At 39.0% G+C, this 27245-nt stretch overlaps 1 protein-coding gene across 3 annotated transcripts in view; it reads left to right on the top strand.

The window, feature by feature from the left end:
- The first annotated feature begins 416 nt into the window (after window positions 1–416).
- Window positions 417–27245, top strand: part of kif6 (kinesin family member 6) — a 204618-nt gene continuing 177789 nt past the window's right edge. For all 3 annotated transcript variants that reach the window (XR_007925896.1, XM_051867843.1, XM_051867844.1), the window contains exons 1-3: window positions 417–596; window positions 1797–1903; window positions 2257–2331. Coding sequence is in view for 2 of the 3 variants with exons in the window: in XM_051867843.1 (XP_051723803.1) it covers window positions 537–596; window positions 1797–1903; window positions 2257–2331 (242 nt within the window). In the remaining variant the exon portion in view is untranslated. The remainder of the gene's footprint in view (window positions 597–1796; window positions 1904–2256; window positions 2332–27245) is intronic.

The raw sequence follows: 27245 nt of genomic DNA, 5'->3' as shown, positions 1-27245 counted from the left end.
CTGCTCTGGAGCAGGTTAGCCGTGTAGCGCCAGTTACCATAGCAATGAACCCCGCTAAAAACCAATCCACCTTCATAAGCCTGAAAAAACAGAGTTTGCTCAGACTGATCTTGAACTTACCTGGGTAGCAACTGAAACCGGCTTTATGCAACAGGCCATAGGTCTACTCTTTCAGGAAACCCGATTCCTGGCCACATGCCAATGTACATGGACCACTGGTTCTTTGGTAAGTTGTAAGTATCAGTGTCGAGTCCAACTGCCTTTAATTTACGCAGATAAAAGTTTGTTTTACTCCCGTTTTCGCAGTTTCCCCTAAACCCATTCATTTTGCAAGATGTTTTGCAATTCAGTTTGACTGAGGGGGCGTGTCCCGGCGGGCAGGTGACGTAAATGTTACGTCACTGGTCGCGTAGCAACCTCTGTACACAGAAGTATAAAAAGAAAGGAGTGAATTAAACGTGTGAAGCTAAACGGGCCCGTTGGATGAAAAAACAAAACAAAAACAAATGAAAGCATCGTAAATATCACATAAAACAATGGTTAAACAAACGATTCAAATCTTTGCCCGTGTGAAACCGACGAAGAAACCCACCGCGGTGAGTTTTTTATTTATTTATTTATTTATTTATTGCGTTGTGTACTGTGTATTGAACAACTGGTCGGTTTCCACATATAATCTTACATCTGTGCAGCAACTATTGTGCAATTCTCATAGCACTTGTATCTGCATATAGCCTAGTCGTGTTATTTACGTTTTATATCTCAATATCTATCTAAAGAGTTGATAAAAGTTCAAAAATCAGCCGCTCGAATCCTGTCTGGAAACAGGACAAGGGATCACATCACTCCTCTCTTGGAGTCTTTACATTGGCTCCCTGTCAGATTTCGTGTTGATTTTAAAATTCTCATGCTTACTTATAAAGCTTTGCATGGTTTGGCTCCTCGTTATCGCTCTGCGCTTTTAGCCCCCTACACACCTGTGCGTGATCTCCGCTCCTCGGAAGCCGGCCTTTTAATCGTTCCACATACCCGTTTAAAATCTATGGGTGATAGGGCATTTTCTTCAGTTGCTCCTAGACTTTGGAATTCTTTGCCTGCTCAGATTAGGCAAGCAGAATCCCTTAGTGTTTTATCTTCCCTTAAAGCTTATTTCTTTAGGGTAGCTTTTACTTGATTATTTTGAAATTGTTAAATTTCTCATTTGATAGTATGTTCTTATTTGGTATTTGTTTTTATATCTCACTTATTTTAAAGTATTGTTTGTATAATTGATGTTTTTGTTTAATCTTTTTGTGAAGTGCTTTGAGATGCTACTTTTTAAAGGCGCTATAGAAAATAAAGTTTATTATTATTAAGAGTTAAAAGCATGTGTTTTCTTTCAAAATGTAGGTGCTGCAATGTCTAATGTCTCATTTCTTGTAATTATATACACTGGTGAAAACTGGTGTAGGATTACTAATATTATTGGACTATGATTATTGGAGTAGTAAACCCTACACCAGTTTTTCAGTGTATATAATTACAATAAATAAGACATTAGACATTGCAGCACCTACATTTTGAAAGAAAACACATGCTTTTAACTCTTAATAATAATAAACTTTATTTTCTATAGCGCCTTTAAAAAGTAGCATCTCAAAGCGCTGTAAAATAGATGCTGCACAGAAGAGATCTTGAGGGTTTGTGTTCACAGAGGTTTTTGTAATATTCATGTGACATATTCTTACATTTGCTTCTTATGTCTGGACCAGCAAGTCTAGATTATGTGTACTCATGCTTAAACATCCCCTTTACAGGACTACTCTGTGGACTTTGAGGAGCAGGGCAGTAGTCTGGAGTTTGTGGTTCCCAGAGACTTGGCAGATGGTTTTATCAACAATAAGAGGGAAAACTACAAATTCAGGTGATGTGAAGAAAAATTAAGGAGAGAGATTTAATATTATGGAATTATAGTGTTAATTTCACAAACATGATCTGTGCTATTAATATCCTTGCAAACTTAATAAAGTTTAATTTTGCATATGAAGGATATATTCCTGCTGATTTTCATTTTATCTTATTTCTCTTGGGACATCTCTTGTTTAAGGATGGAGTAAAAGAAAGAATGAAAATGCTGGATAAAACTGATGTTTTGAAACATGTTAAATGGATTTAGAGCAGATTAGGCATATAGATATGCAACCAAACTTTAAGTAAAAGTAAAATTTGAATTTATTCATCTTTAAACAACCCATTTCCACTAATTCTTCACTTTAGGTTTCAGAAGGTTTTTGACCAAAGAGCCAGTCAAGAGGAAATCTTTGAGACCATTGCCAAGCCTGTTGCTGATAAGTGAGTTGACATTTTTTTCTTCTCTGAAAAGAAAGCTCAAGCATGCTTTTAAAGCATAACATTTCATAAACACATTTCGTTTTAAATGAGAAAACAACAGATATGTATACTATTCAAAATTAAGAAAAAAGAATTTGGACATGCCAGTAGTTAATGTAGTGTACTACACCTTTAGGACACGTGCATTCAGTAAAAAAGACCTTGTGACTAAATTAAGGATCACTTACATTGATATTTTGTTATCTATGCAATAAAGCATTGTTTGTGTGGCTTATAGGGGTGTAACGGTACATGTATTCATCCCAAACTGTCACGGTATGGACGTCACGGTTTGGTGCATACAGTCAGACTACGAATTCAGTCAGTCACAGGCTATCCACAATCCAATTTAGAAGGGGGCATGCACAGTAATGCATTGTAGCCTAACCAGCATTAACCGCCAATAATCACAATAAGCTATGTGTTTTGTTACTTTTGATAAGAAACAAAGCGTCATAGACGTCATAAGAGATCGTCCTTAGTTCAAGCAGCAGCGTGGAGTGCGAGTGAAGGTGATCATCCCTTCCTCTTTACTATAACAGAATGAACATGAATGAACATCAGGGGACATATGTATAAGACTGCTCAGAGTAGAATTTTAAGTGTCAAAATTCTAAAAATGATGTAATTTTACTCTTATTCCTAGACTTAAGAATAAGTGTGATTCATAAAGGTCCCTAAAGGCTGGAATACACTACACGAATATGCCCTGATTTCCCCCCCGATTTTCCCCCTAATTTAAAGTCTGAACAAGTTGATGCTAGTTGCCAAAAGTCAGAGCCAGTCTGCAGATTTGAGCTAACAGATTTCATGGAAAATCGCGTAGTATATGATGGTCACAGACTCCGATTTTTTTTAGCTTCAGACTTTGATTCCATCCAGTTGGAAAATTTAAAACCATGTTTGATATTTTAAGCCGATTTTAGAACACATATCAGTTTATGATATGCGTTGCTAATAAATACAGTACATGATACAGTCATATGTTGCCCAGACAATGGAAATCAAGGGTGCGAAGTCACAAAGATCGAGAAAAAATGGGAGACGACTGTACAAGACCGATAAAAAGGAAAAACTTACCATCATCCAGCTCACGGATCACAAGCTTGGCGCTTGACGAGTGATCATGTTGAGACACTATAATATACTGCTTACAGCCGCTAGATGGAGCCGTGAGCTCGCGTGTGACATACATGAAATAAATGTATGAGAAAACACAGAATCTGCCGTTTCTTTAGTAATTGTTTGCGGCAGTTAAGTCACACAGTTTGGTCAATACGGCTCACGTCGCTCCAGGTTGAAAAATACTGAAATTATCATTAATACAGAAAAATCACTGAAGAATACTAAGTGGAGCTCCACCATGAAGGAAAAATTGCTTCAGTAAGTACTAGCCTATACTGTTAGCTTTGTCTTGAGAAAGGTAGCAAACCACATTCTGTGGTAAATCCGGATTCATTCATTATTAGCTATGTTAATATTCATCATTATCCAGGGCTTGACATTTACACTCTATCCTGAATAAGTAGCTGGATTAAAACATCAATAGCTGCGAATGAGTGATTATATTACATAATGTAAACAGTATATTACAGTATATACCTTTATATTAAAGGTAACAACATAGATAAAACTACACCATTTACTTCTATTTCCTGTTGTAATCTGTTGAGTCCATACTGACTGTGTCTACACACACCTGTCCATCTCCAAATGCACTTGGCTTGTATCTTCCATTACTTCGGGTCATCTTATCTCCTGCGTTTTTTTTCGCCTGTCATGCGTCTCCTGGCAACGAGGTACGTGTTTCTGTTTGTGTTTGGAACAATTTTAAAGTCTGGTAGTGTGTGATCCACAGTCGTGTAGTGTATGATGCCCAGCTTTTCTCTGTAACCATTTACAAAGTCGGCAAGTGTGTGATGCCTGCTGTTTGAAAATCCATTCAGATTTTAAAAGTCATGTAGTGTATTCCAGCCTTAAGTGTTAATACTAGAGCCGTTTCTCAATATGCGTTCTTGTCTGTACATGTTGTTGATGATTTAACAAGTTTAGACAATTCTTCCTCTCCTAAAGCAGTAAATGAATTGAATTTTTCCTCAGGGACACTACAATGCACTGTCTGACGCGATACTGTAGTAGACGGTTGCATGGTTATAATTTTCTCTCTAATATTGTCAATCTTGCAAGTAAAGAAGTTCATAAAGTCATTACTTCTGTGCTCTTTGGAAACATCAGAAGTTGAAGCTTTATTTCTTGTTACTTTAGCCACTGTATCAAATAAATACTTAGGGTTGTGCTTATTTTCTCCTAAAAGATTTGAAAAATAGGCAGATCTAGCAGTTTTTAAGGCCTTTCTGTACTCAATCATTCTCTCTCTCCACGAAATGCGAAAAACTTCTAGTTTTGTTTTCTTCAAGCTGTGCTCCATTTTTCTGGCTGCTACCTTTAGGGCCTGAGTGTGCTCATTGTACCACGGCATTGGATTAATTTCCTTAATCTTTTTTAAACGCAAAGGAGCAACTGAGTCTAATGTGCTGGAAAAGACAGAGGCAATAGTTTCTGTTGCAACATCGAGGTCTTCTAAGCTATCTGGTATGCTAAGGCGATGAAACTGATCAGGAAGATTATTTATAAAGCGATCTTTAGTGGTAGAAGTGATGGTTCTACCATATTTATGGCAGGGAGGCAGTTTAGCAGCCTTGACTAAATGTAGTATACACGAGACTAGATAATGATCTGAGATGTCGTCGCTCTGCTGCAGAATTTCAACGGCATCAATGTTGATTCCATGTGACAATATTAGATCTAAAGTATGATTACGACAATGAGTGGGTCCTGATACGTGTTGTCTAACGCCAATAGAATTTAGAATGTCTGTAAATGCCAACCCTAATGCGTCTTTTTCATTATCTACATGGATATTAAAATCACCAACAACAAGGACTTTATCTGCAGCTAGTACTAACTCTGATAGAAAATCAGCAAATTCTTTGATATAGACTGTATGGTGTCCTGGTGGCCTGTATACAGTAGCCAGCACAAATGTCAACTTACATAATGTTACATAAAGTACCATCACTTCGAAGGAATTATATTTGAAAGACTTTTGACTAATACTGTAAATATTACTATAAATTACAGCAACACCTCCCCCTTTGCCTTTCTGACGAGGATTGTGTCGATAATAATAACCTTGAGGGCTAGACTCATTTAAAGTAATATAATCGTCTGATTTTAGCCAAGTTTCTGTCAAACACAGCAAATCCAGATTATTGTCTGTGATAATATCATTTACAATAAGTGCTTTTGAAGAAAGGGATCTAATATTTAACAACCCAAGCTTTATCATTTGTTTATCAGTATTATCTCTATTTTTATTTGTTGAACATCAATTAAATTTTTACCATTAAATTAGTGCTATTACCATTACTAATTCGGGGTACAGACACAGTCTCTATGTGATAATATCTAGGTGTAAGAGTTTCTATGTGTTGGGAATTATCTGACTTCTGTAACGTGAGGCAGCTAGCAGACGGTCGGTTTAGCCAGTATGTCTGCTTCCTGACCTGGACCCCAGTTTGTCATGTTTCAGCTCTAAGACTATGTGCCATATTACTAGAGAGAAGAGCAGCACCATCCTAGGAGGGATGAATACCATCTCTTTTCAACAGGTCAGGTCTCCCCCAAAAACTTTTCCAATTGTCTATGAAACCTATATTATTCTGCGGACACCACTTAGACAGCCAGCCATTGAGTGACTATCTCTAACTATCTAACTATCTCATCACTCCGACGAACAAGAAGGGGACCAGAGCAGATTACTTTTCCTGACATTGTACTTGCGAGTTCACGTACCTCTTTAATGTTAATTTTAGTGATCTCCGACTGGCGAAGTCGAACATCATTAGTGCCGACGTGAATAATGATTTTAGAGTATTTACGATTAGCATTAGCCAGCACTTTTAAATTTGCTTTGATGTCAGGTGCTCTGGCTCCCGGCAAACATGTGACTATGGTGGCTGGTGTCTCTATTTTCACGTTCCGTGTAATAGAATCGCCAATAACTAGGGCACTTTCAACAGGATTCTCAGTGGGTGTATCACTGAGTGGGGAGAACCTGTTTGATGTTCTTATTGGAACGGAAGAGTGGTGTTTTCCGCGGCTAGGCCGCCTCATCGTTACCCAAGTGCCCTGCTGCGCGGGCTCTACAGCCGGAACCGAACAATGTACAGAGTTCACTAAGCTAGTCGCTTCCAAAACAGTATCTGAAGCCCTTACATTCTTACTATCCTCAATTAAAGTTTGGATGCATGTCTCTAATTCTGAGATTTTCTCTGTCAGCCTGACTATTTCCCTACATTTATGACATGTAAATCCCTCGTCGCTGACAGAGAAAGCTATACTGAACATGTGGCAAACAGAACACGATATAACACTAGGAGAGGATGAAATGACTCACCGTGTGTGTAGACTGATCCGACTTACCACAGCTGTTTGATGAACGCATTGAAAAGAAAATGCGCGCGCGAGAGACTGATGACAAGTTAACAAGCTAGCGAGATGCAAACGCGTTGTAATAGCGATTTAGATTCAAAGATTACAAGCTAGGGACGTCAGATTAATGCGGTAGGCAATATTATATATAAGGTAATGATAATATAAGCAACAATGAATGAAAGTAACAGATTCAAAACAAAGCTATACGGAGTTACAGACGCAAACCACTCTGAGCAGCGAGGCAGACAGGAGCAATACAGAGTCCTGACCTCAATCCGACAGAGCACCTTTGGGATGAATTAGAGCGGAGACTGCAAGCCAGGCCTTCTCATTTTCAAAGTAGAAAATGTCTTTCTGCTTGCTCTTGGTACATGTCACAGGTAACGGTAGTCTTGATAGACCATATGCATTTCCATGCAGCTCTGCCTTCCGATATCTAATTTCATATGTGTGTGCTGATAACAGCAGAGCCCATCTCTGCATTCGGCTCACTGCCAGAGAAGGGATACCTGTGTGCGGCCCAAGAATGGTGGTTAAAGGCCGGTGATCAGTCAGCAGTATAAACGAATACCAAAAATTATTCTCAAAGCTTCTCGCTCAATTTGCACATACTTGCTTTCCACTTTGTTCAAAGTGTGCGAGGCAAATGCTATTGGGCTCTCTTCTCCTGAAGGCATGATGTGGGAAATCACGGCTCCCACACCATAGGATGAGGCATCACAGGCTAACTGCAGCGGGAGTTTTGGATTAAAATGGGTCAGCACACCAGACTTTACCAGAGCTTTCTTGGCTTCTTGAAAAGTGGTCTCACATTGCTGTGTCCATTACCATGACTGGTTAATACACAGAAGTTGGTGTAGAGGTTTCAGCAGTGTGGCTAAGCCACTGACGAATCGATCATAGCAATTCAGAAGACCTATGAATGAGCGGAGCTGGCTGACGTTCTGTGGTGCTGGAGCCTCTAGTACGGCTCTTACTTTTGAAGGTGCCTTGTGCAGTCCATCAGCATCGATCACATGTCCAAGATATTCAACAGACTGCTTGAAAAACTCACATTTGTCTTTTCTCACTCTTAAGCCATATTCCTTTAGGCGCTGGAGTGTACTATCCAGATTACTGGATGTTCCACTTCCGTTTTTCCTGTCACTAATAGACTGGTTGCCCACTAAAGCTAAGCAGGGCTGAGCCTGGTTAGTACCTGGATGGGAGACCTCCTGGGAAAACTAGGTTGCTGCTGGATAAGGTGTTAGTGAGGCCAGCAGGGGGTGCTCACCCTGTGGTCTGTGTGGGTCCTAACACCCCAGTATAGTGATGGGGACACTATACTGTCAAAAAAAAAAAAGCACCGTCCTTCAGATGAGACGTTAAACCGAGGTCCTGACTCTCTGTGGTCGTTAAAAATCCCAGGATGTCCTTCGAAAAGAGTAGGGGTGTTACCCCGACATCCTGGCCAAATTTGCCCATTGGCCTGTGTCCATCATGGCCTCCTATTCATCCCCATACACTGATTGGCTTTATCACTCTGTCTCCTCTCCACCAATAAGCTGGTGTGTGGTGGGCATTCTGGCGCAATATGGCTGCCGTCGCATCATCCAGGTGGATGCTGCACATTGGTGGTGGTTGAGGAGATTCCCCCTTCCGTATGTAAAAGCACTTTGAGTACCCAGAAAAGCGCTATATAAATGTAAGGAATTATTATTCACTGGTACGATGACTCTAGTGGTTACCAGCTCTTCCAGAGCTGTCTCAACTTTTGATCTGATAGCAATAGCCTTTGGAGTCTCCTTCCATGGCTAGAATTTTTATAGAAACTTCCTCCAAAGAGGAGTCAACTTGATTGCGTTGTATACACATTCTTCTTTTTCTTTGATGTGCCAGGCATTTTATTGAATATTTGTTTTGCAGTCTTTTGTTTTCCTCTGCAAGCACGTTCTATGTGGCCTTTTTTCCCACAACTTCGGCACACCAATTCTTTACTCCAACATTCGGATGCAAGATGTCCGACTTTGCCACATCTATAACATGTTGCATTTTTAGGTGCTTTACCAGGAGAATTCTGGAATGTGTTTATGTCAGCAGACAATTTATGAACTTTATCTGAGTTACTGAATTGCTGTGCTTCTTTAGCAGCAAGTTCCATGCTTACACTTATTTCAGTGGCTTTCTGCAATGTGAGATTACTTTCACTTAACAGTCTTTTTTTGAATGGCTTTGCTTCTTAATCCACATACAAGCCTGTCCCTGATTGTATCATTCAAAACATCACTGAATTCACAGTGTTCGGAAAGTTTCTTCAGTGCAGCCACAAACATAGTTACAGTTTCTCCCTCTTCCTGATTTCTTTTGTGAAACCGAAATCTTTCCGCTATCACCAACGATTTAGGTGAATAATGTGCACTTAGCATTGCCACAATCTCTGCATAAGTTTTCTCACCTGGTTTCGCGGGCTGTACAAGACTGTGTAGCAAAGTGAAAGTCTTTGCACCCATCACACTGAGAAAAGTAGGCACAATCTTCTCACCCTCAATGGCATTTGCCTGCAGGAAATATTCAAATCGCTCTGTATATGAGCTCCATTGTTCAACATTTTTGTCGATATTTCCTATGATGCCAGCCATATCGTCATTTCGTATCTATTCATAGGCACCGAGCTTGCGCTGAGTTCAGCTGTTTCCAGCACTTCACTGCTCTTCTATTCACCAGTTCACACACGCAGAGGTTCTTTCAAACATCCTCGTCGCCACTTTGTCATGTCTTTCCCTTTTTTACTTAAGACAGAGGACACTAAAGAATAGTCAGAAATAACAATCTAGGAACAAAAGAACTTGCGTCTTTAATCCTCACATTGCACTTGTATTCTCAGAGCAAATCACTTCGTCATCGCTACGTGACTCCACCCATTACTTACGTACTAAAATTACAATTATTATTTTATTCATACATAACACTTGTGTTCTTAGGGACTTGTGAAACGTCATCAGTCGCTGCACTAGTACCAAGTACCTTACCTCGGCTACTCCTTCTGACGTTTGCAGCTGGCTCTGATGTCTTTGTAGTGGTTAAACATGAGAGATAATTCGTCTTGTTTATATCTAATGGGTGATCTTTGGTCTCATGAATCTATAATTTGTTCCCTGGAAAATCTTTTTGGTTGAGGGCAAAGTGAAGTTTCAAAACATTATATATTTAAGCTATTTAACTTTACCGTTGTAGCCTACTAGAGCACTGACTTTGTACGTTTGACTGAATTGTTTGCTTTATTTCTTAATTTGTAGCTTCTTATACCTTTTGCTTATACTTTTATAATGGCTATTATTGTTTATTAACAAAAAGAGACAGGGTTGTGTTTTGTTATATTTCATTTTATTACAGTGAAGATAATCAGAGTATGCACATATTGCCTGAACCACATATTAATATGTTTAATATTTTTAAAATGTAAACGAAAAGAGGCAGGGTTTTGTTAAAAATACTGTGAAGATAATCAATGAACGTGTTGCCTGAACCATATTTGTGAGGCTATTACTGTTTAAGATTTTTTAAATGAAAACGAAAAGAGGCAGTGTGGTGTTTTATAACACATTTCGTTTTATTGTTGACTAAAATTTACATACAGTGATAACTGGAGGAGCCAGAACGAGCTGAGTGACCCTATCAAGAATGCTGCTGTACCATTTTGCAGAATAACCAAACTTGCATCCTCCCATCCTCGGGAGTCCGTTCTCCTGAGTCAAACTTGCAAGTCCGAACTTTGCGTACTTGGTATTGAGAAACACCTTAGGTCTCAGCTCCTGAATTATTTAAGAGTGCTGGAGAGGTATCCTAACCTAGTTAGGAGTAACAAGATGGCAGCAGAGAGGAGGAGACTGTATATGATGACATGGAGTTAATAAAATGATACAAGCTTGATCGTCAAGGTATTTTCTTTTTGTAACTGACCTAGTAAGAAATGTAATAACTTATCCCACTCTACAAATCAATGCTCTAACTGCAAAAATGAAAGTAGCAGTTTCATTTTTTGGCAACTGGAAAAATGCAACAGTGCACCGGTGATGACTTGGACACATTAGTCCACAGTAAGCTCTGAAGACAACAAGACGCTGTGCAGTATGAAAGGATATTCCGGACAATTTTCAAAAGGAATTGCAAATTGTTTTTGCAATTGAGTTTACATATGTAGACGCATTAACTGTGACATAATCCAAACGCAATTGCAAATCTTGCATTACCTTTTGCGTTTTCGCTGTCGCGAACACACAATGACTGCCAAATTTCAAATGGAAAAGCAAAGTCCATTTGCAACTGTATTTCCCATGTCTTACGAGTTATGACCCTGTCATATTTAAATAGCAATCTCAATTACCACGTCTGCTTTTTCGTTTTCTTTGCGTCGCGTATATAGCCTGCCAAAACTCAAACGCAATCGCAATTCATTTAGCATTTGAATTTCAGATGCCTTACACAGAAACCTGTCAATCAGCATCAGAGGTAGGACTATACTATGGGCCGTATTTGTATGGTAAGTGACGTCACTCGCAGTCGACTTTCAAGAGGGTAAATGTCATGCCGATGTGTACTCTATACAAAGTTGTATACAGTGTTGGGTGTAACGTGTTACTGTAATTAAATTACTTATCCACTGAAAAAGTAAAGTAAGGGATTACTGTTCATTTTTAGGTAATTTAATTACAGTTACTTATAATGTACTTGCGTTAAATACTGTAAATTAGTTCAACAGTTCTGTTTAAATCAATATTGAATTTAAAATCTAAATTTGTCATCTAAAGGTAAAAGTGAACGCTGCCTCTTTAAAATCGTTAGCTGTAGTGCAGTTGAGCGCACCAGTTGGCTGCGTAGTCGCTGTCTAAAGATGTCGGCAGAAGCGAGTGGCAGTTTTGCAGAATGGAAATAATCCAATTACTTCACTTTTTGACACAGGTAGGCAAGAACATTACGGTAAAATGTAAGCTATGTCCTAGAGAGAAAAAACCGCGCGCTCTCTGAGAGACCGTCTTCAGTCAGTGCGCTCTCAACCAAAGGGCACACACATAGCTGCCTCTCGTGAGTGTTAAATTTTCGAGGTTTATTACACATAAACGTTCAAATACACACACAGTTATGTCAAAATGCCCGTCTTGGCATATATTCGCGTTGGTTATGCAGGGCTCAACGCTAAGGATTTTTTTCTACTGGCCCGGTTGGGCTAGTGGTTCAAATTTTTACTTGCCCTGCCAAAATTTTCACTAGCCCCACAACAAAAAATTAATAAAGTAAAAGAAAAGAAAATGGGCCTATAAAAAAGCCTAATTATTGTTTTTGTTGTTTTTGATACATGTAACCTTAATAAATAGGATTATGACACCAAAACTACTAGATTAACTCACTTAAATTTTAAATATTGTTAGACAAATAAACTGTAAGTAATAAAATAGTAACAAATAATCAAATTATGAGTAATAGCAAAAATAAATACAACAGAACAAACTAAATTAAATAAACTGTACTTTTCAAGTTTTTCATGTAGGTTTGAACAGGAGATTTTCAGGTACAGAAATTGTAATCTAATGTATAACTATATAACCATAGATTAAACTTTATTAAAGTTAATCAGTCAAGAGCAGTTACAGATGCATGAATAATGTTTTGAAATGTTGAAAATATAAAACGTTAAATACTGTTATTTGAAATAATTTTAAAAATGAAAAGACACTTTAAACTTGAAATTAAACCCGCCAGTAGGTGGCAGCAAGTCCCTGTTAATGAGCGAGTCATTGAGATTCAACCGATTCATTCAAACGGCTGATTCATTCAGGAAGCGTTGCTCAGAGACGCAAAACATTCTGTGGACTTTGGAACTATTTTCGTAGGCGAAATAGAGTGAAACAGGCGATTTGGTGTCTAAAATGTAAGTCACTTGATATTAAGTTCTTGTTCATTAAACTGTACGCTGTATAAAATCAATATCACATTTGTAATTGTGCTGATATTTGGGGAAAAACGGCACTCTTTGTTTAATATTGGTTAACTATATTAAATAATAAAAATTATAAAAGATATACAGGGATATTTTTGCCCCTTGAATTCTGATGCATTCTAAATGCATTTTAATAGACTAAATCACGCAGTGAATACTTACACTCTAAATATGCATGCGCACTAGTCTAACCTACTAGACTATGTCACATAGTGCATGCGTGCACTCAATGGGTGTGTTTTTGTAAAGTGAGGGACATACTCGATAATTTCAGATCGTTTAAATCAACAATTACAATATCATAGACGATATATATTGCACACCCTAAAGCACTGGCCCGATTGGGCAAGTGACAGTTCTGCCTACTGTCCAGAGCGTCGTTCACACTGGCCCCGGGCCATCGGGCAGTCCTTATTGTCGAGCCCTGTTATATGAATGTGAACAGCATGTGTAACAGCATATTGTCTCCGTCCATTAGGTCTTAGTGACAGCAGCCTTTAAAACATGTTACTGTCTACTATTGACTGTCTGTATTATACTTAGATTAACACTGGACTTAGACTTAGAAAATTTTGAGCTACAAAAGATAACTTTGCACTCATTTCAAAGGGACCTATGACATTCTCTGACATGAAATTTTAAATGACATAAATTTTCAATTTTAAATCTCATGAATGTGGCTGTTGTGGTTTGTGATCATATAGGCAGCAGCTGCTGCAGTAAATGTGGTGTGAATTTGACATTGACCTTTCATGTTTAACCATTTTAAATGCCCATTGCCCGCCATGCACAGTTGCCCTGAAGCCACCGGGGTGGCGGTGCCACCGGTGCCTCTTGATCCCCTAAGGATTATTATTAGGGCCCGAGCACCGATGGTGTGAGGACCCTATTGGAATTGCTCCGTTTATTATTAGGGCCCAAGCCACTAAGGCGCAGGGCCCTATTGTTTTTCTAAGGATTATTAGGGCCCAAGCCACTAATGGCGCAGGGCCCTCTTGATCCCCTTATTATTATTATTAGGGTCAAAGCCAAAGGCTGAAGGCCCTATTGTTTTCTTTAGGATTATTATTATTATTATTAGGGCCCAAGCCACTAAGGCGCAGGGCCCTATTGTTTTTCTAAGGATTATTATTATTATTATTATTATTATTATTATTTTATTTTTATTTTTTTTCTGTCATCCGGGGCTTTTTGGGGTCCTTAACATGCTCAAAAACTCTTGAAAATTGGCACACACATTTGAATCTGCGGCCATTAGGACGCTGCAGAGGCTGGTACCCGGGCGTGGCAGGGGGGCTCGACAGCACACCCTTGAACAAAGGCCGAAAACTTGGTCCATATATCAAATACACTTGCACGTATTAGTATGAAACTCAGTACACATATAGACCTCATCGGGCCTAACAACTTTCGTGCTCTAAGTTATACGCCACCCCAACAGGAAGTCGACTATTACGGGTTTTTTGAAAAACGCATGCTCCGGAATTTGATATACTCCTCCTAGGCGATTAATCCGATCACCACCAAACTCGGTCAGCATGAAGTCAAGACATTGAGGATGTAAAATTGCCAGCGGATTTTTGATATCTCGAATGGTTTGGCCGTGGCGAGGCAACAAATTTATGGTGAGAAGAGGGAAAAAGGAAGTGTGCTATAACTTAAGCATACATTGATTGATTTTTATGAAACTTCAGCTGTGTTCGTTGTAGGAGTCCGATCACATGGATGTAACTATTGTGAGTCACAAGTTATAGCGCCACCAACTGGCAGCAGGAAGTGTGTCACTTTCAAAATGCTCTGAGATCACCCTTTTTTTTTTTACCCGATTTGCTTCAAACTTTATCACAATAATGTCAAAACATGGCAGATGTAGACCTGTGAATGTATTTGTTATATCTTAAATATTGTTGCCATGGCAACATGCCAAACTTTAATAATATTCTTTAGTGTTTTTGAGGCTCTTAACATGCTTCAAATTGCATTAAATGCGACACACACATCAATATTGTAGACCAGTAGACATGGACAAAGCCTTAGAAACGGGCGTGGTGGAGGGGCTCAGTAGCGCCACCTTTTGACAAAAGTGGGGGGGGTTATTTTTACCTACAGTCACCAAAGCCGTAGTTTAATTACCAAAGTAGTTTAATTTTTGTGAAAAAAGTGGGAGTTGTGTAAGAGGATAGGAGGATGGCGTTCCACGTGGAGACGCCATCCATTTCTCTGCGCAATGGATTTAGGTGCATGGCGGAGGACGGAGTAATGGTGGAGGATGTTCTAGTTGCGGTTGGAGAGAAGGTAGGCCATGAGAATATTTCCTCTGCTTCTAGAATGAATAAAGCCGTGGTTGTTTTTCTGAAACAACAACATCTTGTTAATCGTGATTGAAACGGGGCTTGTCATTAAAGATGAATTGGTGCAAGTTACGCCGCTACATAATGCTTCTAGCAAAGTAGAATTTCAAATGTGCCGCCGTTCATTGCTGATGACATATTAGAGTGTGAATTATTGCGGTTTGGGAAGATTGCGAGTCCGTTTAGAGCGATTTCTCTGGGATGTAAAAACCCAGCTTTGAAGGATATGTCTTTTAGGAGGCAGGTTTACATGTTTTTAGAATCACCAGATCGTACACTTAACGTCTCTTTTCGTGTGAAGCATGAAGGAGGATCATATATGATTTATGCGACTACTGGGAATTTGCGGTGTTTTGAATGCGGTGATGTAGGCCATAAACGGCAGGTGTGCCCGCATAAAGATCGCGGACAGGAAAACATTGGCCCGGGGATAGAGGCTGATGCTCAGGCTACTTCTGCACAAGGTCAGGAGGAGATCTCAGGCCTCATGGAGGTGAGACATTCAGAGATTAATACGGATTTAAATGTAGAGGTGAATACTTCAGTGATACCAGTGGTAGCTGCAACAAGTTCAAATACTGATGTCGATGATAATGTTGTTAAGGGTAAAGAGCATTTAGTGGTTAAACAGGATATTGAATGTGATGAGAATGTGTTGCCAAGTACTAGTGCTGATCAGCATGGGTGTGATAGAGAAGAGTCGAACAGATTCACAGATGACAGCAGAGGATGCTTTGTCAGATGAGTCTGTTTCCGTGCAGGATATAGACTCCTGCTCACAGTGTGGTTTTGAAGAGAACTCTCAAGATCCTCAGAAGTATTTCTCATTGTATACTTTAGAGGAAATCGATCAGTTTCTAGATAATACTTTTGGAAAGCAGGTTGATGTTAGAGAATTTTTTCTGTTGATAAGTTTGTAAAGTCAGTTACTTTTCTTCAGAAGACCGTGGGGGTTGATCTTTTGAGTGAAAAGAAGCGGTTCTGTTTAAAGAAGCACTTAACTGCAGTGAGAAAGTATCGAAAAACAGAGAAAAATAGAAAGTTAAAATTATCTCTGTAATTGACCTTCCATGCATCACATGGTGTTTTTTTTTTTTCTTTTTTTTTCTGCTCCTTTCAGCCTGTCTGCTCTTTCTTCCAGTCTTTTTTTATGGAAGTATTAAGGGTTGGCTCACTTAACATTAATGGTGGAAGGGATGAACATAAGCGTGCTCTGGTTTTTGAAACAATAGAGCAAAAAAATTTACATGTTATTTTCCTTCAAGATACACATAGTGATACAGTTGACGAAGTTGACTGGGGAATATGGTGGAAAGGGCAGTATGTACTTAGTCATAAAACAAATGTGAGTGCAGGGGTGGCAATCTTGTTCTCTCCAGATATAAGAGTTGATGTTTTAAAAACAGAGGAACCTGTAAATGGTAAACTTGTTGTAGTGAAAGCTAATATTGAAGGGGTCCTTTTTTATTTTTTAAATGTGTATGCACCTACTGTCGGGCATGAACGAGCTATTTTTTTCTGTTAAGTAATGTTTTAAATCAGTGTTCTGATGGAAATATAATTATGGGAGGTGATTGAAATTGTACTGAAAATTTTACTATTGATCGTACTAATGAGGAACCTCATTTTCAGTCTGCATCTCAATTATCGAAAATAATCAAAGAAACAGATCTTTTAGATATGTGGCGGATTAAACATCCACAAGTGAGACAATATACTTGGATTAAAATGATGGATAATAGAGTTAGTGCTGCTCGACTGGATAGGATCTATGTGTCTAATCATTTTAGTAGTTGGATTATTGATTGTTTAATCATTCCAGTAGGATTCACAGATCATCATCTGGTTTCTCTAACTATAAGTATGTCCAAGTGTATAAAAAAGTCTTCTTATTGGCATTTTAACACTAAACTGCTTCAGGATATTAATTTTTGTAAACATTTTAAAACGTTTTGGCAGCAGTGGAGATTGTGTAAAGACACTTTTGAAAATTTAAAACAGTGGTGGGAAATAGGGAAGATTAATATTAAATTGTTTTGTCTGCAACATACTGCTAATTCCACTAACAAATTAAGAGAAACTATTCAGTTAATTGAGAAGGATATATCAAATATGGAGGTGGATCTAATAAATAGATATGATCCTAATTTGCTCAATAACCTGCAAGAAAAAAAAAGAGAATTGGGTTTGTTTTTGAATGAGAGGGTGAAGGGAGCTCTTGTAAGGTCTCGGTTTGTCTCTGTTAATGACATGGATGCCCCTAGTGCTTATTTTTTTAATTTAGAACACAAAGTGGCACAACAGAAACAAATGGCTTGTCTTCATCTTCCTGATGGGAGGGTAACCAGTGATATCGCTGAGATGAGGCTTCATGCAGTGACTTTTTATTCCAGCTTGTATACTGCTGATCATTGTGATATTGATTGTGCTGAACAGCTAATTCAAGACTTGCCTCAAATAGACTCTAAGACTGCCTTGGACACTGAGCTGTCTTTTCAAGAACTCACTGCTGCAAAACCTGTATGAGGTTTTCTGTGAATGCAGCAAAGATGTTTTTTTGCCTATATCCTGTCAATGTGCCGTTTTATCTTTATTACCAAAAAAGGGGGATTTATCTCTTTTAAAAAATTGGAGACCTGTTGCATTATTGACCACTGATTATAAAATTTTGTTAAGTGTCTTGCTAACAGACTTAAAAAATATCTAAACTTAATTGTACAAAAAGATCAAACTTATTGTATTCCAGAGAGAATGATCATGGATAACTTGTTTTTAATTCGGGACACTTTAGACATTTGTAAAGGTCTTGAAATGAAAGTTGGTATAATTTCTTTAGACCAAGAAAAAGCTTTTGATCGGATTGATCATGGTTATCTTTTTAATGTTTTAAAAGCTTTTGGTATTGGTGAACATTTTTTAAACTTGGTCAAATTACTGTATACAGGTGCTGCTTGTATTGTGAAAGTGGGAGGTGGGTTAAGCCGGCCAATCCCAGTTTCAAGAGGTATTAGACAAGGTTGTCCTTTATCAGAGCAATTATATAGCATTGCTATTGAGCCTCTTCTTTTTAATATACGTAAAACTTTGTCTGGTTTTATTATTCCTGGGTTATCTCAGAGTTCAAATATTACTGTGAGTGCTTATGCTGATGATGTGACTGTTTTTGTTAATCATGAGAAAGATAATAAGGCTCTGGTTAATGCAGTTAATGTGTATGAAAAGCCTCATCGGCTAAAGTTAACTGGGATAAAAGTGAGGCTTTTTGGGCAGGACAGTTTTCTTTTGAAAATCTTCCACGGTTGCCAGGAGATCTTATATGGAAAAATTTTAGGTATTTATTTTGGCTTAAGTGAGTTTCAAAAGTTAAATTGGGAGGGTTTAGAGGAAAGAGTGTGTACCCGATTGTCTCGCTGGAAATGGTTGCTACCCCAGTTGTCCTACAGGGGAAGAGTTTTGGTCGCTAATAATTTAGTGGCTTCTAATCTTTGGCATAAACTGAGTGTACAGCAGCCACCTACAGGATTAATTCAAAGTATTCAAAGGAGGCTGGTTACTTTTTTCTGGTCAGGACAACACTGGATTAGATCAGCTGCTTTGTATCTTCCAGTACAAGAAGGGGGGCAGGGCTTGGTGGATATCAAGTCTAGGATAATGGCTTTTCGACTACAAACAGCTCAAAGACTATTGTACAACAAAAACTCTGCCTGGATGGACACTGCAACAGCTCTTTTAAGGATAGCAGGTGGAATGAACTTTGATAAACATTTGTTTTTAATGCAGCTGAAAAAAACTGAAATGGTGGATCTATCCCCCTTTTATAGATCTGTGCTGGAGGCCTGGAAGGTTTTTGTTGTATCAAGACCATCTAATACACCTGCTGGGTTTTGGTTATTAGAGGAGCCATTATTTTTGAACCCCTTTTTACCTTCAAGACTGTTGTCTTCTGAAAATGTGCAAGCACGACTGTCAGCAACTGGGTGTAATAAGCTACAATGTGCAAGATTTGAGCCAAAGAAGTGGTGTGAAATCGATCCATTTTTTACAGTGCATGGCAGAGATTTTCAAGGACTTGAGAGCAGATTATCAAGTTTTTTTGAAAAACCAAGCTGTCCTAAATGAATGGGTGGAGGGGCATGGTTATATCTTTCCCTCAATCATTGTAAGTGCAGCTGTGGAAGACTGGGTGGAAGATGAAAGCTGTTTATTGTCTCTGAGGACGCCAGTTCTGGAAAGTTTTGAATCTGCTGGAAAGAAATCTCTTTACTTGATATGTGTTAAAGTTTCCAACATGCAATTTTTTAATGGAGTTTCTTCAACAAGCTAGACACAGTTTTTTGGAACTGACTCTTCCCCTAAAGGCTGCTGGCGTACCCTGTACAAACGTCCGATTGACAAGAGGACAGGTGACCTCCAGTGGAGGATTGTACACGGGATAATAGCTACAAACAGACATGTGGTACACCTCAATCCTAGTGTTGGGGTGGGATGTCCCTTTTGCTCTGAGGCAGAGTCAGGTTTTCATCTTTTTGTGCAGTGTTCAAGATTGGGTAATCTTTTTGATTTATTAAGTAATTGGTTCTTGTCTCTGGGTGAAGAATTTTCTTTTCAATTGTTCATTTTTGGGCCAAAGTATTCAGTTAAAAAGAAAAATTTGTCGGTTTTAATGAATTTTTTATCTGGCACTGCAAAACTGGTCATTTGGAAGACAAGAAAAAACAGAATGTTGGGGCAAGGGGCAACAAGTGTTGTGCCTATGTTTTTAGGTTTCGTAGCTTCTCGATTGAGGGTGGAGTATGCATATTACAAGTTGGTGGAATCTCTGGCAAAGTTCATAGAATTATGGGGATTAAATGAAGTATTATGCACACTGTATGAAAATGAATTGGTTTTGAGGTTTAAAAAAAAAAGTTTTTTGTTTTAGTTTTTTTGTTGGTTTTATGTAACTCATTTGTGAATTTTTTTTGTAATAGTTTTTTTTTTTGTAAAAATAAAGGTGAACTTAAAATTCAAAAAATTCTCTCTCTCTCTCTCTCTGTCTCTCTGTGTGTGTGTGTGTGTGTGTGTGTGTGTGTGTGTGTGTGTGTGAGTGATCCTATGGGCACCAACTGCTGCAGCAAATGTGGTGTATTCAAATGAATTTGAAATAGTTCTTTGATGTTTAACCGTTTTAAATGCCTATTGCCCGCCATGCACAGTTGCCGTGAAGCCACCGGAGTGGCGGTGCCACCGGGCTTGGGCCTGCCATCGCTGCTTGCAGCTATATTTAGGTCCCGAGCACCGATGGTGTGAGGACCCTATTGGAATTGCTCCGTTTATTATTAGGGCCCAAGCCACTAAGGCGCAGGGGCCTATTGTTCTCCTAAGGATTATTATTATTTTATTATTATTATTTTTTTCAACCTTCCAGGACTTTTTGGGTGCCTTAACGTGCTCAAAAACTCTTGAAAATTGGCACACACATTGGAATCTGTGGCCATTAGAACGCCGCAGAGGCTGGGACCCGGCGTGGCACAGGGGCTCAACAGCGCCCCCTTGAATGGGATCCGAAAACTTATCCATATATCAAACACGCTTGCATGTATTAGTATGAAACTCAATACACATAAAGACCTCATCGGGCCTAACAACTTTCATGCTCTAAGTTATACGTCAGCTCAACAGGAAGTCAGCTATTATGGGTTGTTTGAAAAACGCATGCTCTGGAATTTGATATACTCCTCCTAGGTGATTAATCCGATCACCACCAAACCCGGTCAGCATGAAGTCAAGACATTGATGATGAAAAATTGCCAGCGGATTTTTGATATCTCAAACGGTTTGGCCGTGGCGAGGCAACAAATTTATGGCGAGAAAAGGTAAACAGGAAATGTGTTATAATATCTGCATACATTGATTGATTTTGAAACGTCAGCTGTGTGTTCTTTGTACAAGGCTGATCACATGGATGTGACTATTGTGAGTCAAAGTTATAGCGCCACCAACTGGCAGCAGGAAGTGTCACTTTCAACTTGCTTTGAGATCACCCTCTTATTTTTACCCGATTTGCTTCAAACTTTATCAGAATAATGTCAAAACATGGCAGATGTAGACCTTTGAAAAGAATTGTGATATCTCAAACACCGTTACCATGGCAACGCATCAAACTTTAATATTCGTTTTGGAAGCTTTTGAGACTCTTAACATGCTTCAAATTGCATGAAACTCAATACACACATCAGAGATGTCAACCAGTAGACATGGGCAAAACCATAGAAACGGGCGGGGAGCTGGGCCTCTATAGCGCCACCTTTTGACAAAAGTGGGGGGGTTAGTTTAACCTACAGTCACCAAACTCGGTACACATATTGGTCTCATTAAGCCAGACAACTTTCTAATTTACAGTCATTAGCTCCGCCCAGCAGGAAGTCAGATATTTTGGTTTGAATGTGGATTTTTTGAATAAACAGGCTCTGAATTTTAAACTACTACTTCTAGGGGGTTTATTCGATTCAGACCAAACATTTTTTACCATGGTGCTAAGACATTGAAGATGTTAAATTGAGAATGGATAATGGATATCTCGAACGGTGTTGCCATGGTGATAGATTGAAGTAATGTCAAAAAAGGGAAATGGAATGACTCTTATTTTCTATAAAAAAACACTATACACAATTAATTTATATATAGAATAATACAAATGTTTGAAATAAACACATTTTATTCTTTTTTTTTTTTTTTATTCAAAAAGCATGTGTGAGTTAAAAATAGGCAGATTAATTATATCTGATTGAAAAATGGATAAATGTCATTCATAGAGTAACAACTAGAAGGCAGCATATACCTATTTTTAAACAGGGTTGGATAAATCAAGCAATAGAGCAGTAGTTTAGATACATGGAACAATGATTTATTTTTTATTTTATACTGTATGTGCAGGTATATTTAAACATTTATCAAAGACTACTTTGTCACAATTTAGATGTTTTTTTTTTTCCTCCACCTCCCCCTTGCTCCTTCAGTCTCACTCATTATCTGTGTGTGTGTGTGTGTGTGTGTCTGTCAGTTTTACCCCCTTGATCAGTCCTTTACCCTTTTCTTGCAGACTCACTGTCCTTCAGAGTTTAGTGCCAACCCTAATCAAACACACCTGAAGCAGCTATTCAAGCCAGTTTATTTGTAGGCCACTGACAATATAGTATTATATTATTAGTTTGATAATTAAGTTAGTTAAAGTATAAAAACACACTGCAAATGATAACTTCACACTCATTTAAAATTGAACTATGACACTATATCACTATTTGGACAGGAATACTTTTCTAAATGACATGATTTACAATTCTTATTACCCGACAACTATGATTTCATGTATTGATTCAGACAAGACTAGACTAGAAACACGTACCTTACTCTTACCTGAGACAGATATTAAAATCATCTTTGCAAGTTCTGTGATTTGGCTCTATTTATTAATTTTATAATATTTTTATTTTTACATCAAATACCACCCATACTGAAATTAAATGAAAGCATGATTTTGGTGCATAAGATTGGTGCGCAAACAATAGCTGTGTTAGGGTGTTAGGGAAGTGTTAGGGTAATAAAACATCAGCAATCACAGAAATTCACATTACACTGGATTAGATTTCTCAGAGTACGGTTGAGTTTGCGCAAATGACAGTAGGTAGTTTGCTCTGGAATTTTTATAGTGGTTGTCTGAGAAAAACACAAACATGACAGATTACGATGGTGGTTTGTGATCATAGAGGCACCAGCTGCTGCAGTAAATGTGGTCTGAATTTGACAGACCTTTTATGTTTAACTGTTTTAAATGCCCATTGCCCACCATGCACAGTTGCCCTGAAACCACCGGGGTGGCGGTGCCACCGGGCTTGGGCCCGTCATCGCTGCTTGCAGTTATATTTATTATTATTAATATTCTCCAAAGTGAATCGCATTTTTGAGGGCCTGAACATGCTCGAAAACTCATGAAACTTTGCATACGCATCAGAAGTGGTGAAAATTTACGTCTGTTATGGGTTTCAGAATTGGGCGGGGCAAAATGGCTTGATGGCGCCACCTAATGAAGTGCCCCTCGCTCTACATTTCATGTAGATTTTGAAATTCGGTACACACGTTTAACAGCCCAATACCTACAAAAAAGTCTCTTGAAGCAAAATCTGAAACTGAACAGGAAGTCAGATATTTTGAATTAACTTGCCATTTTTTGCCATTTCCAGACTTTGTACTTTAACGAACTCCTCCTAGAGCTTTAATCAGATCAATGTCATATTTGGTCAGTCTAATCTAAAGGCTTTTGCGACGTTATATTGCGAAGATCTAGATTTTTCACTGAAGGGCGTGTCCGTAGTGACCTGACAAAGTTCGATGTTTCGCCATGAAACAGGCAGTTCTTGTAACTTGGGTATACAATGTCGGATCTGCCCCAAACTTCACATGTTTTATTAGAGTAGTGACCTGAAGACATCTTCATGACAATATACAGTTACAGTCATAGCGCCACCTGTGGGCAACAGGAAATGACATGTTTTACACTGTGATTAACTCCTCATAGAGATTTAACCAGATCAACATCATATGTTGTCAGTCTAATCTTAAGACCTTAGTAATGATAAATGGCAACAGGAAATTACATGCTTTACACTGTAATTCACTCCCAGAAACACATTTCAATATGCCACAAAGTACCAAACATGCTAGAAATATGTTAAATCATGCAACACTTGGCTAAGTGCTAAAGTATGCGATTAACACCATGAAACAGGAAGTTGTTGTAACTCAGGCATACAATGTTTAATCTGCTCCAAACTTCACACGTTTGATAATATTTCTGGCCTGAACACATCTATATCGCAATATTCCCTTACGGTCAAAGCACCACCTGTTGGCAGCAGGAAGTGTGGCACTTTGAAATGACTTGGCCATAATTCTCCTGTATTTACTCACTTACATGCATGTTGCCCACTATTCACTGTTTTCCTAAGGCCAACGGGTGGCGGTTAGCCCAGGTACGAGGGCCCTTTCATCGCTGCTTGCAGCTTTAATTATCATTATTAGGGCCCAAGCCACTAAGGCGCTGGGGCCTATTGTTCTCCTAAGGATTATTATTATTTATTTATTCAACCTTCCAGGGCTTTTTGGGGGCCTTAACGTGCTCAAAAACTCTTGAAAATTGGCACACACATTGGAATCTGCGGCCATTAGGACGCCGCAGAGGCTGGGACCCGGGCGTGGCGGGGGGGGGGCTTGACAGCGCCCTCTTGAATAGGATCCAAAAACTTGGCCATATATCAAACACGCTTGCATGTATTAGTATGAAACTCGCTACACATAAAGACCTTATCGGGCCGAACGTGCTCTAAGTTATACGCCAGCTCAACAGGAAGTCAGTTATCATGGGTTGTTTGAAAAACGCATGCTCTGGAATTTGATATACTCCTCCTAGGTGAATAATCCGATCACCACCAAACTCGGTCAGCATGAAGTCAAGACACTGATGTTGAAAAATTGCCAGCGGATTTTTGATATCTCGAAAGGTTTGGCCGTGGCGAGGCAACGGATTTATGGCAAGAAAAGGGAAACACTAAATGTGTTATAACTTCTGCATATATTGATTGATTTTTATGAAACTTCAGCTGTGTGTTCGTTGTAGGAGGCTGATCACATGGATGTGACTATTGTGAGTCGAAGTTATAGCACCACCAACCGGCAGCAGGAAGTGTGTCACTTTCAAACTGCTTTAAGATCACCCTCTTACTTTCACCCGATTTGCTTCAAACTTCATCAGAATAATGTCAAAACATGGCAGATGTAGACCTGTGAATGTATTTGTGATATCTTAAATATTGTTGCCATGGCAACATGTCAAACTTTAATAATATTCTTTAGTGTTTTTGAGGCTCTTAACATGCATCAAATTGCATGAAACTCGACACACATCAATATTGTAGACCAGTAGACATGGACAAAGCCTTAGAAACGGGCGTGGTGGAGGGGCTCAGTAGCACCACCTTTTGACAAAAGAGGGGGGGTTATTTTTACCTATAGTCACCAAACTCGGTACACATATTGTTCTCATTAAGCTGGACAACTTTCTAATTTACAGTCATTAGCTCCGACCAACAGGAAGTCAGCTATTTTGGTTTGAATGTGGATTTTTCAGACTCTCTCTCTCTCTCTCTCTCTGTCCTATCCCCCTCAGTCTCACACTCTCTCTCTCTCTCTCTCTCTCTCTCTCTCTCTCTCTCTCTCTCTCTCTCTCTCTCTCTCTCTCTCTCTCTCTCTCTCTCTCTCTCTCTCTCTCTCTCTCTCTCTCTCTCTCTGTGTGTGTGTGTGTGTGTTTGTGTTTGTGTTTGTGTGTGTGTGTGTGTGATCATATGGGCACCAACTGCAGCAGTAAATGTGGTGTATTCAAATGACTTTGAAATAGTCATTTTTTGTTTAACCGTTTTAAATGCCTATTGCCCGCCGTGCACAGTTGCCCTGAAGCCACTGGAGTGGCGGTGCCACCGTGCTTGGGCCCGCCATCGCTGCTTGCAGCTATATTTATTATTATTATTATTTTATTATTATTTTATTATTTTTTTCTATGTTTTTGGCACTTTTGGGGCCCTTAACATGTTCGAAAACTCTTGAAACTTTGCACAAACACATCGGAATACGCGGCCATCAGGGCCGGGCAGAAGCTGGTACACGGGCGCGGCAGGGGGGCTCGACAGCGCCCTCTTGAACGGGGTCCGAAAACTTTGTCCATATATCAAACGCGCTTGCACATATTAGTATGAAACTCGGTACACATATAGACCTCATCGGGCCTAACAACTTTCGTGCTCTAAGTTATACTCCAGCTCAACAGGAAGTCAGTTATTATGGTTTGTTTGAAAAATGCATGTTCTTGAATTTGATATACTCCTCCTAGGTGATTAATCCGATCACCACCAAACTTGGTCAGCATGAAGTCAAGACATTGATGATGAAAAATTGCCAGCAGATTTTTGATATCTCGAACGGTTTGGCCGTGGCGAGGCAAGGAATTTATGGCGAGAAAAGGAAATCAGGAAGTGTGTTATAACTTATGCATACATTGATTGATTTTTATGAAACTTCAGCTGTGTGTTCGTTGTAGGAGTCCGATCACATAGATGTGACTATTGTGAGTCAAAGTTATAGCGCCACTAACTGGCAGTAGGAAGTGTGTGACTTTCAAAACGCTTTGAGATCACCCTCTTTTTTTTTTTTTTTTTACCCGATTTGCTTCAAACTTTATCACAATAATGTCAAAACATGGCAGATGTAGACCTGTGAATGTATTTGTGATATCTTAAATATTGTTGCCATGGCTGCATGTCAAACTTTAATAATATTCTTAGGCATTTTTGGGCCTCTTAACATGCTTCAAATTGCATGAAACTCGACACACACATCAATATTGTCATCCAGTAGACATGGGCAAAGCCTTAGAAATGGGCAGGGAGCAGGGGCTCTACAGCGCTACCTTTTGACAAAAGTGGGGGGGTTACAGTCACCAAACTCGGTACACTTATTGTTCTCATCAAGCCGGACAACTTTTTAATTTATAATCATTAGCTCTGACCAACAGGAAGTCAGATATTTTGGTTTGAATGTAGATTTTACACACACACACACACACACACACACACACACACACACACACACACACACACACAGAGACTGAAGGAGTGAGAGGAGGAGGGAGTGGGTAGGGGAGTTTGGACAGAGAGAGAGTCTATGTCTGTCTGTCTGTCTGTCTGTCTGTCTGTGTGTGTGTGTGTGTGTGTGTGTGTGTGTGTGTGTGTGAGAGAGACAGAGAGAGAGAGAGTGTGAGTGAGTGTGTATGTTTATGTGTGTATTACAATCTTGATTAGTGGTCTTTAACCCTTTTACTGATTACCCATTTATTAATGAACTGCAAATGATAACTTCACAATCATTTGAAATTGAACCATGACACTATATCGCTATTAGGATAGGACTAGTTTTCTAAATGTTGTTCGAGTTACAATTATTATTTTTACAATTAAAATTATTTTTAA

The sequence above is a fragment of the Ctenopharyngodon idella genome, chromosome 17, assembly GCF_019924925.1.
Source record: "Ctenopharyngodon idella isolate HZGC_01 chromosome 17, HZGC01, whole genome shotgun sequence".
NCBI lineage: Eukaryota > Metazoa > Chordata > Actinopteri > Cypriniformes > Xenocyprididae > Ctenopharyngodon > Ctenopharyngodon idella.
This window is presented reverse-complemented; position numbering and strand designations above follow the sequence as displayed.